The sequence below is a fragment of the Podarcis erhardii genome (genome assembly GCF_964252035.2).
Source record: "Podarcis erhardii genome assembly, chromosome: 1".
Classification (NCBI taxonomy): Eukaryota; Metazoa; Chordata; class Lepidosauria; order Squamata; family Lacertidae; genus Podarcis; species Podarcis erhardii.
In genome coordinates, this window is record NC_138497.1 from 51842772 (window position 1) to 51857972 (window position 15201).

Consider the following 15201-nt stretch of genomic DNA (forward strand, 5'->3'; position numbering starts at 1 on the left):
AAGAAAAACCTAATGCTGCCTCTGACCTTACAAAGCACCCAGCAGTGACAGTTACGGTCTAATACTGTAGGTCCTTTGCCAGCCTGAGGGGCAGTTATGTGGTATAGTTAGGTAACTTTAAAATCTAGATTTCATGGTTTTATGGGCCAGATGGTGACACGTGTTAAAGCACTGCTTTCAACACGGGGTGTGTTTGGCTGCTCTCTGGCTCATACTACTGAAAGCAGCGAAGGAATAATTTAAATTTCTATACTGTCCTTCATTGGAGGATCATAGGGCATCATCTGGATGGCAGTTTCCTCCCATGACTGATTTAACACTGCAGTGCTAAACCTAGAACAAAAGCAGGAAGGTACCGCTAGGAAAGGGTACCAATTGATGCAGGAGTTTGACTCTATAGATTTTTTAAATTTTATTTTAGACTGTATTTTGCCACGGGCCACTTTCATGCAGTTCCTACTAATTCTGGGCCTTCCATATGAACTAACAGCTATCAGCAAGAGGTTCAGCACTCTTTCCAGACATGCCTTAGGTGTCCTCTGTTCCCTTTCCTCCATGAGTGGCTTATTTCAAATCAGTCATAACAAAAAGAATAAAAAGCTAGATTTTATCTTCCGCCACATAACAGCCCTTTCATTTGGAATGAAGGGCTTGTAGGAGGATAGGTTGCAGCACAACTTGTTATATTGCAGACAACAATGATGCAGCAAACTCACCTCTTCAGGGACTGGCAACCTTTGCAGTGGGTTCAGGTTCAACATGGGTACTGCATTAGCTGGCACCTGGGTCTCAGGAAGTTCTGGTGCCATGTTCTGCTCCTGTTTCACCAGGATGGAGCACAGCTTGTGCTGGAGGGACCACATCCCATTTTCCAGTTCTGAGAAAAGAACCACATCAAGTTGTACTGTAAGCAATGTAAGGTAGGGGTGTGTGTGTGTGTGTGTGTGTGTGTGTCTCCAGTGCCTTCTAATTAATACACAGGAAATGTTGCAGTAGGCAGGAAACCCCAGTAATCTCAGAAATAAGCTCTGCTGTTTAGAAGGCAACACTAAAGCCCATCTGCACTATACATTTAAAGCAGTTTCATACTGATATAAGTAAAAAAAAACCTGCTCCTTTTCCCTTACTGGGTACCCAAGAGCCCTTATAGAGTCCTTTTGTAGGTTCTCTATCGGTAGAAGAAAATAACAAAGACCAACCAGAGAATATTGAGAAGCAAAGCAGCTAGTAAGCCTGATCTTTATTAACTGTTGCAACAGGGTGCTCCCCCACATGCAGGAGAGAGGAGGAGGACCCCGAGCCATGCATGCAAGCCCTTATGTAGACATTTTAAATTGCCCACCCTGAAGTCCAAGACCACCCCCAGAAACATCATACATACATCACAGAAGGGGTGTAGCCAAAGACCACACCCCAGATAAAGCATACCTACATCAAAGAAAAGGCTGTCTACAACAGAAATCTGAGTGCATTGTTTATCTCCTGTCTGGCAAGTTACCTGATTGCATTATCTGGGTTTTGGCCACTCTTTTGTTATTATAACTACTAAATTCCTGAATCTAGGTCACAGGTCATAGGCTCACACCCTGTTCATATCTTGAATGTGCCCTTAAGACAGGATTTGTGACGAGAGAGACAAGGGGGAGGTTTCCCACTTTGACCTTGCAGAGAAATATTTGAGGTCAATTTGTTCAGGACCTTTTCTGTTATGAACATTTATTTTATATATATATGACCTTAAAATTCTTATAACAATACCATTTTAAACAGCCAAAGCACTGTGCGAACCAGAGTTTGTTTAGGGTGAAGAAAATTATTAGGGAACAGCTATTCCCCTCACACAGCCAGTGGCGTAGCGTGGGGGGTGCAAGGGGTGCCAGCCGCACCGGGCGCAACATTTTTGGGGGCGCACTCGGAGCTCTCTGCCCCTACCTGGTCCTGGCTCACTCTCTCTCTCACAGTGCTGGCTGTGCGAATCTGATCCGAGCTGCCGGGTCGCCGCCCACTGTGGAGGGGGAGGGTGCCAGGCGTGCATTGCGGAGCGGAGAGAGAGCGAGGGAGGGACTATCTGGGGGAGGGAAAATGCAGCGGCCGCCCAGCGCAGAGCTGAGCGCAGGAGAGAACTACATCCGACCAGCCCAGTTTTGGAGGGAAGGTGTTAGTTGCGGCGGAGCCCTGGCGCCCCGGGAGGCTGGCCGGGCCGGTAATGGGGCTGGCCGGTGGCGCCGCTGCCATCCTGCGGACAAAAGGGCTGCCGCCCCCGGCCGAGCCCCCCCCCCCGCGAAACCAGGAGCAGCTCTCTGGTGCTCGAGGGCTTCGCAGGCCCTTCATCTCCCCTCCATTGGCGCCTCAGCCCCCAGCCCTGCCTGCGCGGCTCCTGCGTCTGGGGGCGCGCTCGCGCGGATGGGGTGCCGCTCCCCGCTTGCAAATGGTGCCCGTAAAGTCACATCAGAGACGCCCCCGGGACCCAGTTGCTGCCTTCTTCCCCGCCATGTGATTAAGCCTCGCACTACTTTGTGGCAGTGGTGTAGCGTGGGGGGTGCAGGGGGGGCCGGCCGCACCGGCCGCAACATCTGGGGGTTAGGGTTAGGGGGCGCAAATCCACGGGTTAGGGGGCGCAAATTACTTGCCTTGCCCCGGGTGCTGACAACCCACGCTACGCCACTGCACACAGCTACAATTTCTAGAGTTCCCTGGGAAGAGGGATTGATTGTTAAACCACTCTAGGAACCGTAGCCTCTTACGGATGATGCATGGTATTGTCTGCAAAATGTTATTCCACAATAAATGTGTCTTAAAGACACATTTGGTCTCTGTGTTGCTTTTGCTACAGCTGGTTAAACAGGGCTACTCTTCTGAAATCTTCAAAATTAATGTTTGCAGAATTGTGGTGGCTACAGACTCGCCTCATCCCATCCTCAATTCAATTTGACACCGCTACTTGGTCAGATGCCAGGTGAAATATTTTATATTTGTGGATCCATTGTTGCTCCCCTTGCAAACAACTTATCAGGCATACCATTGTAGAGTCAGATATCTAGTTTTAGCTGAACACATTAGAACACTCAACACATCAAGAGCAAAATGTTTTTAAAAGCAAATTCCTCTAGTACTGTTTTTATTTTTGACAAAACAGCTCAAAACAGAACTTGTCAAGACGGACCCTTCCTTACCAAGTGCTCTCTTGTAGTCTTCCCAACAGCTGTTATTTGCAGTAAAAAAATTAGTATGCTGCTAATTCCAGGCAGAAACAAGCACATGAATATTACATACAAACTACATTGAAGCTTTTCAGTGCTAGGAACGAGAATAAAAAGGAAATTTTCTTCCAGAACTAGCTCCTGCTTGAAACTCTGGAAGACCTCTGCCAGTCAGTGTAGACCATGATTAGCTGGACCAATGGTCTGGTTTTGTATAAGGCAGCTTCGTATGTTCTTCCTGCAAAGGTCTGCAGGTGCCTCCCATTGCAAATTGCTGGAGGCACTCATCTGCTTCTTGTCTGCTGCATTCATTTATTCAGCAGTAACTGCAGCTGCACTGGCTTCTGAAATACGTGGGTTAGTAAAGTGACCACAAAGGTTCCCTTAAGAAAAAAAGCAAATACAGTAACAATGCTTAATCTCATGTTGTATCTACAGCAGCAACATGAACACATCCAGCAACATTTACTATTATGGTCGTTCCATTGGGAATGGAAGAGAGGCGACAAACTAGCATTTTGTGTATGGAAAAACAAGAGAAGAATTAGCTTAGCTACAGTCTAGGCTTGGTCACAAGTTATCCTACAATATGTTATTATACTGTTACTTAAACATTCACTAAATAATAGCAGGCTTGGATCTCGATGATGTCTTACATATATTAACCATGAGGTTCCAAGAATACATATGTCCTAGGGTAGAGAGTAGGAGACATTTACAGCAGAGAAACGAAGTACTGCGCCCACTACTCCTTCACCATGCTCTGTTCTAAATTCCTCTTCTAAAGTGGTTCTTAATTAAAACAAACAAACTACATCAGGGCTCAATTAACTTAATGTATTTATTTACAACATTTTTTTTTACCCAGTTTTTCAATTGAAAAGACTGTCAGGGCACTTTACAGATTTTTTGTTTTTAGACAATCTTGCCCTCAGCCTCACAATCTCATGGCACAAAGGGGGGAAGTGGTGGTGAGAGAGGAGGGGAAAAAGCAAACTCAGGCACCAGTTCTTGAAATTACAGTGGTACCTCGGGTTACATATGCTTCAGGTTACAGATGCTTCAGGTTACAGAGTCCGCTAACCCAGAAATAGTACCTCAGGTTAAGAACTTTGCTTCAGGATGAGAATAGAAATTGTGCAGCGACGGCGTGGCGGCAGCAGGAGGCCCCATTAGCTAAAGTGGTGCTTCAGGTTAAGAACAGTTTCAGGTTAGGAACGGACCTCCGGAATGAATTAAGTTCTTAACCCGAGGTACCACTGTACTCAGTTTGCATACCAAAAACCAGCTGGGGTGGAAAGAGTGTGTGGAGAGGAGCCAAAAAAGTCTCTCATCAGGGGCAAAGCAATGACCCAACTCCCAACACTGGGGCCTAATGTGTTTGTATGTAAAGATACGCAGGAAGTACAGTCAATTCCTGTACTTCTGACCCATTGATGATCCTGGGGATTGAATAAAGAACCTTTTGAACTGAAGCTTGGACTACCCTCATGGGCTATCTGGGGCAGGTTGCCATGAATGAGACCATTTTAGAATCATAGAATTGTAGAGTTGGAAGGGACCGCAACGGTCACCTTGTCCTATCCCAGGAGTCAGCAACCTTTTTCAGCCATGGACCGGTCCACCGTCCCTTAGACCATGTGCTGGGCTAGACTATATTTTGGGGGGGGGGGGATGAACAAATTCCTATGCCCCACAAATAACCCAGAGATGCATTTTAAATAAAAGCACACATTCTACTCATGTAAAAATACACTGATTCCTGGACCGTCTGCGGGCTGGATTGAGAAGGCGATTGGGCCACATCCGGCCCCCGGGCCTTAGGTTGCCTACACCTGTCCTATCAGCTGCAATGCAGGAATCTTCTGCCCAACGTGGGGCTCAAACATATAAGCCTAATATTAAGAGTCTCATGCTTTACCAACTGAGCTGTCCCAGGAGAAGGATAGCATTATATGCTTATTAGTCAAAAAAAGTTCTCCAGGCATAGAAGGAAATAAGGGTGTGCATGCAAAATAAGAAGGTGTTACGATCTATCCGAATAGGCCATGCCCAGTATAAATCTTGCCTGTAACAGTGAAAATGAGCACAAATTGTCACTTACATACTGCTTCCCTTCCCCTCCTCACTTACTTATCCACATAATAAAGGTAAAGGTAAAGGGACCCCTGACCATTAGGTCCAGTCGTGGGGTTGCGGCACTCATAAATGTTGTTAAATGGAGTTGGACTGTTGCAGTTACTCTGTAATAAGTACTGCCAGATCCATTGTGAAATTAAATTTACTTATCGCTAGTTTGGTGTTTGTTTGTTTGTTTGTTTGTTTGTTTTAAAGCAGACAGTGTTATGGTTAGTTTAACAAAATAAAATAAAATAACTTGCTTCAGGAAGCAGTACAGCCAAACAGTACTTTGAGTACAACTCAGTTGAATACCGCCTATTAAGCCAAGATAGATATTTAAATAGTCTTTCCATGCGGGCGGCAGGAGATTAATGCACAAACAGGGCAGACATGAATAAGCACATGCAAAACTGACACGGACCAGAAATAGACTAATTGGTCTATCCCCAGATGGCTGCACCCTGCTGTGCTAGGAGCACCAAGAGAACTGGCTTGAGCAATCTCCCCTGGACACTCCACATATAGTCAGATACTTGGAATGTGGGTGTGAAAAACACTAGGGACTCGTAATCTAAAGATATTTGGGGGGCGGGAACCCATTGATTCTCCAGAGCTGTTCAAGGGTACTGGAGATGAGCAGTCAGGGAAAGCTATTAACTGTACTGTCTTCTTTTCTCCTCTTGCCTTCTGTGCTTGCTGCAGCATGCAAAGGAACTTATAGCGCTCCATACTACAGAACTGTTCCTCTGTTCCTCAGTGCCATAGTCTCCCACCTTTGCTATGAAGAAATGCACTTCAGAATGAAGAGCTGTAGCAGAACCCAGAAGCAGCTAGTGTACCCAATCGCCCTGTCCCTAACATTTGGCAGAACAAGACTGCTGCCTCAGGCAGCTGATTCTGGGTGTTGTGTAAGGGCAGCCAGTTGTTAGTTATTTAATTGCATCTGCACTGCTAGGGAGACAGGCTTGTAGGAGGTTCTGTCTCAGCTGCCAAAATAAATTGGGTACTACACACCTTGATTTGAGAGGGGGAACATTGGCTGTTCCTCCTCAGGCAGCAAAATGCCTTGGGTTAGCCTTGTGCACATGGCTTCCACTAAGACACAAGATTATTAGCCATCCTGTTTTACCGATGGTCTCGATCTTGAGTAGGAGAGGTTTGTTCTGAGCAGAAGCCCATGGAGGAAGCTCACAACCTGAACACATGCTGCATTATGTATGAAAATATGGCAGTTACCAAAATGTACATCTTGTGGATGGGGGAGGTCCTAGGAGCGTACCACTGGAGAGTACCTTACCTTCCCAAGCATGCTGGCATACACTCCCTCACACACAGTGAAAAGTGGTACAAACCGCAGACAAGGTTTGGCATGTGGCAAGCTCTTTCCCTAGATCAGCCCTGATCATTCCATTTTAAAAGATCTACGGACGAAGGGTGGCATACAAATTTAATAAATAATAATACTGTAACAAAAATAAAAGAAGGATCTACCAAAAGGAGGGAGGAAAGGGAAATTTCTCTGCCTCCTCTCATCTTAATGTTTGGTATCACTCAGCATGGATAATCCCTGACCACAGCAGGGAAACCTATTCCCTGCTTTTGCTGAAAGGAAGGCTTTTCTTCTCTTGTGTATACTGAATCTGTGCCATTCTCTCTTCAGGCCAGCTGCTGTCCTTCAACTGCTGGGACACCCACATGGTCCCACAAATTACAGGATCCTCTGCTGGGGTTGCTCTAAAAATATCCTGCCATCATGAATTATCCTAAAATGAATTGTTTTAAAAATAGGCTCTGAAATGACTGTTCCTCTCCGTCTCCTACCGAGAGATCTGCGGGTAAGTAAAAAAGCCACTTAGTCTTCCACACGCGCCAGTAAGCACTGGCTGCAGGCAGCGGCTTCCACTGTGTCTACTACGCCCAAGCCAAAAGTGCCAGGAGAGGCACAGAGGTCTGTGCATCCACACCCAACAACCTAAGAGTCCCTTTTCTCTGCTGCTGCCAAGAGCCTGTCAGAGGGGGAGGGGAAGAGCACAAGTTGACATGTTTTATTAGGCCTCCTTCTTGGAACGGGGATGCATGAGTTTTACAGAACTTTTTCCAGGCAGGTTGCAGCAGGACAGGCCTTGACACAAGAGGAGGAGCTTAGAGTTAGGCCAGTGGTAGAGCAGAAGTTCCCAGGCTCAATCCATGGGATTCCCAGGTAGTCTGAAACCCTGGAGAGCCTCTACCAGTCAGTGTCAACAGAACTAGACTGGGCAATGTTTTGCCTCAGGAGAAGGCAGCTTCCTAGCCTCCTAGAAGTACTTGGCAATTTGATGTCAGAGGCTGTGTGAATATTGAGATGCCCCACAAGTGAAGAAGGGGATCTCTACCACTGAGCTGTGGTCCTTTGCCATTGAACTTCTGAAAGGAAACCCACATATATAACTGTACACAATGTGTGCACTCTTGCATGCGAGGGACTCCATTTGCTGTTCAATAATGGCCTAGGCCAGGTGTACCTGAAGGAGCATCTCCAGCCCCATCGTTCAGCCCGGACACTGAGGTCCTCCTCCGAGGGTCTTCTGGCGGTTCCCTCACAGCGAGAAGTGAGGTGATAGGGAACCAGGAGGGTCCTTCTCGGTGGTGGCACCTGCCCTTTGGAATGCCCTCCCATCAGATGTCAAGGAAATAAACAACTATCTGACTTTTAGAAGTCATTCTGGCCCATTTGGGGTGCTCCATCACATCTAGACTTGTTATATTTCAAACTAAACATTCTAATAAAGATCCTAACAAAACTTGTTGGAGTCCATTCATTTCCCCTCAGTATGGTTGTTCATTCTTTGCCTGGACATAGGCAAATGGCTCTTAAAAGTTTCACTGCCAAACAAATCCTAAACACCACCGTTATTTTTTTCTGCATTGCCTCTATTGTATAACCACATTGATGATTCATTTAAGTCTGATGGATGGAGAAACAGATAAAGTGAACCAAGACCCCAGCATATATCCCCAAAGGAGCTTACTATACGGCTCAAAGCAGCAAGAACTGCTTTGAAATATGGGAACACATTGTAATGTTCAGTGAATAGTACGCTAGTGGGAGGTCATGTTTTTGGACCAGATCCAGTATGGAAACAACTAGCTCTCACACTAAATGACGATAAAGCAGTAAGTTTTCTCTCTCCCTCTCTTAAAATAGTGGGTTAGTGACTCTTACTGAGTCATGAAGCCAAAATCCCTGTTTAGTCTGTTGTTGCAAGCCCTGATTAAGAAGCAAAGGTCATTGTTAAGTCTGGTATATATTTTCATATAACAGAGCTCAGTTCTTATTTGAAATGGTCAATTTCTGTTTCTTCCATTACTGCTGCTCTGAGCAAAGGACACTTGGTAAGCAAGGAAAGCTGAAATTGGCTTTCTTTAGTTTGCTGCAAACCACAACATAATCTCATGCATGTTTACTCAGGTGTAAGTCCCACTGTGTTCAGTTAGGATGCTCCCTAGTAGGGATACACAAAACTGTCAAGTTTGCTTCCTCACTGTTTCTAACTTTTCCAATCTTAAGTTTAGCTCCTCATATTTCCGCATCAGTTCACAAAACATTTCTTTTTAAGGTCCTTACAAAAATTTGTTAGCAGTTAATGTGTCTTTCCCCTAATATATACATTTCTGCAAGCATTTCCCCCCAATATAATGCATTTTGCATGTTCTTTTCACTGATATTTATTTTTGGATTTTATTTTATTTATTGCATAAGATTTATATACCACATGATTGTAGAAAAAAATCTCATAGTGGTTTACAAAGAAGAGAAAAACAATAAAACTATCACTAAAAATGTAGTCCTAATTTAAAACATACAGAAGGTTAAAACTACAATAAAATAGACTAAAACAAATTAAAACTCCTACAAACTTTCTAAATGTCTGGGTAGACTTGTCTAAATAAGAATGTCTTCAGCAGACACTGAAGGAATACAGTGAAGGTGTGAAGGCGTCTCTGCCTGATTTCAATAGGCAGGGAGTTTCAAAGTTTCAGTGCTGCCACACTAAATGATAAAGTTCTTACAGACGTGGTGCCAGTATTATGTGGCACCTGTAAAGGTGGCTGAGTTGCCACATAAATATGTTATTCACACTTTCCCATAGTATATGCATTTTATGCACATTATTTGGATGGAGAATTGCAAAATGTATGAATTTCGAAGGATAGTTGTCTACCAGTTCATACTGTTTCAGGAAATGCAGATTAGGTAGGATCACATAGTGTGGTTATTACTGCAGCCTTATTTCCTTACCAACTTTTCCTTTCCTGGGCTGTTCCTACCTGGTTTTAGCATGCTCATTCAACTTCTCCAAACCTCTTATCAGAAGGAAGCAGGATTCTTGAAAAACATGTCTCCAAAAAGAAGGGAGGGAAAAGAGGCCTGCACAGCTTTCTATTTCAGCCTAATGGGGTATTGGCACTGGCGGAGGAAGAGGAGTGTGGGGGGAGCACGGCGCGCCAGCAGCACGATCCTGGTGGGGTGCCATCGCGGCTGCCCGCCCCCAGCGATGGGCGCCACGCCCCTGCAGGCAGCACGCCATGCCCCCAGGACGCACACCAACCCCGCCCCGCCTGCTCTCCTCCTCCCGCTGTCAGAGCATGAAGCTCCGCCACTGGGTATTTGTATGTATCATGGACAATTAAGTGAGCAACACAAGTTCTATTATTATTAGGTGGATTCAAATCAATTAAAAGTAGATCAAATTGGTTACATTCAAACATATTTCACATAAGCATCCATCTAGACCAGCGGTTCTCAACCTGTGGGTCCCCAGATGTTTTTGGACTACAACTCCCATCATCCCTGAGGTTTGGCTTTGCTAGCTAGGGGTGATGGGAGTTGTAGTTCAACAACATCTGGGGATCCACAGGTTGAGAAAGGCTGATCTAGACATAATGAGGGCTTATACTGAATTAAAGATTTCTGTACCAATCATCACTGTATCTGCAATGTGAAATGTTGGTGGTCTACTGTTATCATTAGTATCCTTCATTTATGATAATGATGTGTTTTTTCCTCTTCTCTTTCTTCAATTTTATTTTAACTTTTACTCATTCCTCTCCCTCTCCCTTTCATTTAAAAATAAGAAATCAATTTTTAGAAAATGGATCAAATTCATTGCCTGGTATTAAACTTTCTTCCTGAAAGTAAAGGTATGGGCCATCTCTTTTAGGTAGCCTGATCAGCTGTTTTCAAGGGCAATGGTTCATTTGAAAGAGAACACACCCACCTAACAGAACCAACTCTTCTGCTAGCAACACGGTAGGCTTTTAAGAGGTTTAGGGACACGTTTCTCGAACCAGCATGCATGGACCTTGCGCGCTCACCATTGGCATTGTCTTCTGTCTTGACAGGCATGAGGGGGCTCTGGGGAGCTGAGTCTCCACTCAGGGAGTAGCTGTGCTCTGCTTGGATGCCAGGAGTAGGAGGGTCCAGATCCATGTCCAGCAAAGGGTTCTTTTCAACCAGCATGGGGTCATCAAAGAAGCTGTTGAAGAGTTCGTTGGAAAAGTCCTCCATGTTCTCGGAGAAGTGGTCGAAGTTCTCAGAGAAATGCTGAGAAAAGGGCAAAAAGAAGAGCATTAAGCATCACCTCCGTGAGGGACTAGAGGGCCTTCTACTGAAACATATCCCAAGCCAGATGTATCAGGAGCCAAATTATCTGGAAGAGAAGCAGCTATATTCATCCTTTTATTCTTACAGTTTTCATAGCTACAGAAAGCTGTTGTTTTCTTAAAGAACAAACCAGACAATATCCACAAAGATATATCTGCCGTTTATACCTCAATTTAACTAACCCTATTTAATGGACCCATTTCTTCTCAGCACTCATAACAAACCATCTGTACATCTTTTTCAACAACAAGCTTCATGTTATCAATTACTGTGGATATCAGAATTATTGGTTTGTCACCATTGGCATACACCATTTCAAACTGAAAATAACAGTGGGTGGATCTACACACAGGGGGAAAATGCTATAAATAAGTCAGAAATTAAATTGTTATAATTTAAAAATTGCAAATAATTTCCCTCCCTCTCCAGCATCATCTGGTGTTGCATGTTTATAATGCATTCAAAACACTAATTTTTGACTAATGTAGCTGAGTCCAGTGACAGTTGCCAGCGGTTTTCTGTTTGCCCCACCACTTTCCCCAGGAAAACCCACTCTTTAGAGCTGAATCAGAACAAACATCCATCTGTGGAGAACGTAATTGACATTTGCTCTGATTCAGCAGTAAAGATTGGGTTTTCCTGGGGAAAAGTGGTGGGACAAGCAGAAACCTGGGTGAGCCCTATGGCAACAAATTTTAGCATAATTTCCCAAATAAGCGGAGGATGAAGCAGCTAATATGAATAGTGGTGCTACTGGATTATTATGAAGTCTGGCCCTCAAAAAAGTATTTCTTTCTTAGGCATATTGTATAAGACATTTCCACTTAGCAAAGGAATAACCAAATAGCTAGGGGAAACTCTAATGTTTCTTGCAGCAAACACAGATAAACATATCTCTTTAAAGACATTTATATGTCCATCTGGAAACCCTGATTGGGAAAGGGTTCCAACATGTGTGTACATGGATGTTAAAAGACATGCATGTATATAATGCCCACATGTTATATGCTTGCTGCAAGAAACACTGGTGTAACACCATTTTTTCCTTCAACACTCTTAGGCTGCATACGCACCATACATTTGAAGCACATTTCTTCATCCACCCACCCAAAAGAACCCCAGGAACTGTAGTTTACCCCTCACACAACGGCAAACCCCAGCACCCAAAAACTACAGTTCCCAAGTTCCTTTGGGCAGGGAAATGTGCTTTACCTGTATGGCGTGTACGCAGTCAGTGGAACACTTCTTACGAAAAGCTTTTCTATTTTTGTTAATGGTTTTATGAAGTCCCACCAGATTATACGTTTCAGCTCTTAACAGATTTCTAACCTGTTTCTACCACAGCTTTCACAGTGACCTCTTGAGTCTCCCTTGCTGGCCCCACCAGCTCCTCAGGGACCAGAAATGCAGTACTGCAGCTAACTCATATTACCCTATGCAGATTGTGCCCTGCAGTCTTCCTACCTGGCTAGGACCAGTTGGGATTCCTATCTGTCTCCATGCTGTAAGCACCGTACAGCTCATATGCTTCTCATGGTGTCAAACATCTGAGAGGCTTGCTATGGTCCAGTTTTGCCACAGGTGTCCAAAATCTATCCATCTGTCTAACTAAAGGTGAAAAACTACCCAGAAAGCCCCATGCAAAATTAAAGAGAAGCATCTCCAAATCCTGTACTCTGCAGATACTGTCCCTGAGATAACAAGCCCTCCCGTATGTTCTTCAAACAGCATTGCACACCCACGTCCCTCTGGAGTTTACAAGGCCAGATGTTTCTGTCTATCTTTATAAGAAGGAACTTAAGCTAAACAAAAGGAAAGGGCTGTGACATTTTAATATCCTTTAGGATTCCGGCCATCTTTTGAGAGTCCTAGAAAAATAGAATAAAGTCACACGATGCCTGTGAATATCTGGCTTGCTCAGAAAGTTTAACTATGACTTAGTAACATTAACATGACCTGGTAACATTAATATGAGTATAGCACTACATTCCAATAAATCCACATTTTATAGTTTAAAAAAAATACCCCCGATCTTTCCATATGGTACACTATTGTTTGCTGGCAGGGGACAAAAGGATTCGTCAAACAGTAATCAAGAAGTTACCCTCTTCAGAACCTAGAAAAGGGGAAAGGATTGCAGGGATGCTTTACATGTTACATATCCCCTACACAAAAAAGTCTCCGTATCCTTTCATACTACATAAAGGTTACTGTGACTCCACCCCACCCCCTGCTAATGCTGCTGTTGTATACAGATGGATCAAAAACTGACCTGTCCACATTCCTGCTGCTGAGGGAAAGGTACAGTCCCCTTTGTGTTAAGACACTTGCCAGACCCAGCCACTAGGAGGCAGTCTGGGGCAGGGGGCAATTTAACTAGACAGGTTGTTACTGTGACCCGAGATGTGTTTTGTGGAGAGTGTTTTTAGCTGGAAATCTAATTACTCCTTACAATGTATCCAGTGTGCTGGGTTTTTTTGAAGACATATGATGTTCACCACAACATGATGTTCACCACAATATATTGATCCTGTTGTTTCTTGACAAATACTACTATTTGATATATGATGCATGGAGTAATTAAATTATTGATCATCTTGATTACATATATAGTAGATGGAATGTAAGCATAATTACACATATGTGAGTAAGAGAGAGAGAGTGCAGTCGTACTCTGATTGAATATTATATAAAATACTTTTCTTCTTGGTGTGCAGTTCTGATGCAGAGCATCCATTTATGACTGAAAGATAGCATTTCAAGGTGGGAAGCAAGCACCTTACTTTATATGGTATTCTACACAAAACATCAGAAAGGAAAGATGTGCTCTGTAGTGTGTGGTGCATGGTCTTAAAATTCCACTCTGAGGCACACTGCTTGCTTTTTATTATCCAGACTGGAGAGGAGGGTTGTCATTGTTTGGCCTCCTCTCCCGTGAGGAAATCCCTCGAGCAGGACCTGCCAGCTCAAAAAAACTGAGGGAGGAGTTGAGCTGGGCACCCCGGATACTACAATGTAAGTTCCTGTTTCAATAGCAAGGTGTGTGTTTGTTTTGCTCTGGCATAATATCATTATGTAAATAGAAGCAAGGCAATGAAAGGCTGCATAGAGGCTGGTTAAAGGAACAGATATCAGGTAACTTTTAAAACAATCAGTTCTCAGCCATGTACTGAAAAGAGCAGAGAGTTCTGGAGTGTAGCTGGAAGAGGACTATAGCCAGGTAGATATTCAGATATTCAGGCAGGAAAGAAGCTGCCACTGGGAATTCTATGTGCACACAACACCAACCCAGCCATCAGCACTGGTGACATTTTTCAAAATGCATTCAAAAGGTCTATACATGACAATCATAGCATATGGGGTGGCTAATATAAATCTCAAAAGAAACTACTAGGTGAAAACAATGTTTTAAGATCTTGAAAGCAGGCCTGGATGAAGAAGGGAGTAAGAGGGAGCACATGCGCTGGGCAGCAGGTTAGAGGGGGCGGTGAACAGTTTCCTGCCCTGATCACACCACCGCCCCCTGACACACCCCCCCAGAAAAGTCTCCAACCCCCATTCATGTCCCCTACTGCTGGGAAAAAGAAGGGGACCTGAACCTGCAGGCTTCCTTCTCGCTGCGACGGCAAGGGGGAGGCAAAGGGGAGAAAGTCTTTCTCCCCTTCATTCTCCCCTTGTCCTTGCTGCCAGCAAGATATGGAAGTCTGCATGGGACAGAAGAGGAGAAAGACTTTCTGCCCTTGTGAGTCCTCCCTGCAGGTTCAGCCTAGATTGATCAACTCCTTCCTGGGGTGGGGTGGGGGTTGGCTTGCCACACTCCAGCCCTGGCAGTGTCCAATGGAATAACAAGTTCAGGGGCGACTAAAGCAATGTGAGCCATTTAGCTTCCCGGCACCAGGAGAGGAGGAGGTGGAGCCTTCACCTAGGCCATTGCACAACATGGAGCCTTGTGGGACAGAAGGGATTGGCCCAGCTGGCTAAAATGGAGATAACTGTGCCAGGAGTGCACCAAGGATGCTGCAGAGGTGAGCCAGAGGAGGGAAAGGAGAAGCACCAGAGTTTAAATGACTTGAAGGACCTTTCCTCTCTAGGATTCTTTCCCTCATTGGCATATTGTCCTGATCCTTTTGCAAGTGCAAATGCTTCCTCATCAGTGCTTGCCCCTTTTATCTCTGGACAAGTACTCATTTACCAGATTAGCACTAACCGTGGTGTGCCTCAGAATGGGTTTTTCAG

At 44.5% G+C, this 15201-nt stretch overlaps 1 protein-coding gene across 1 annotated transcript in view; it reads right to left on the reverse strand.

Moving 5' to 3' along the window:
* Positions 1-15201, reverse strand: part of CREB3L1 (cAMP responsive element binding protein 3 like 1) — a 90026-nt gene that overhangs the window by 32286 nt on the left and 42539 nt on the right. The window contains exons 2-3 of the mRNA XM_081835393.1: positions 10677-10905; positions 717-877 (exon numbers count right to left, since the gene is read on the reverse strand). Coding sequence (XP_081691519.1) covers positions 717-877; positions 10677-10905 — 390 coding nt within the window. The remainder of the gene's footprint in view (positions 1-716; positions 878-10676; positions 10906-15201) is intronic.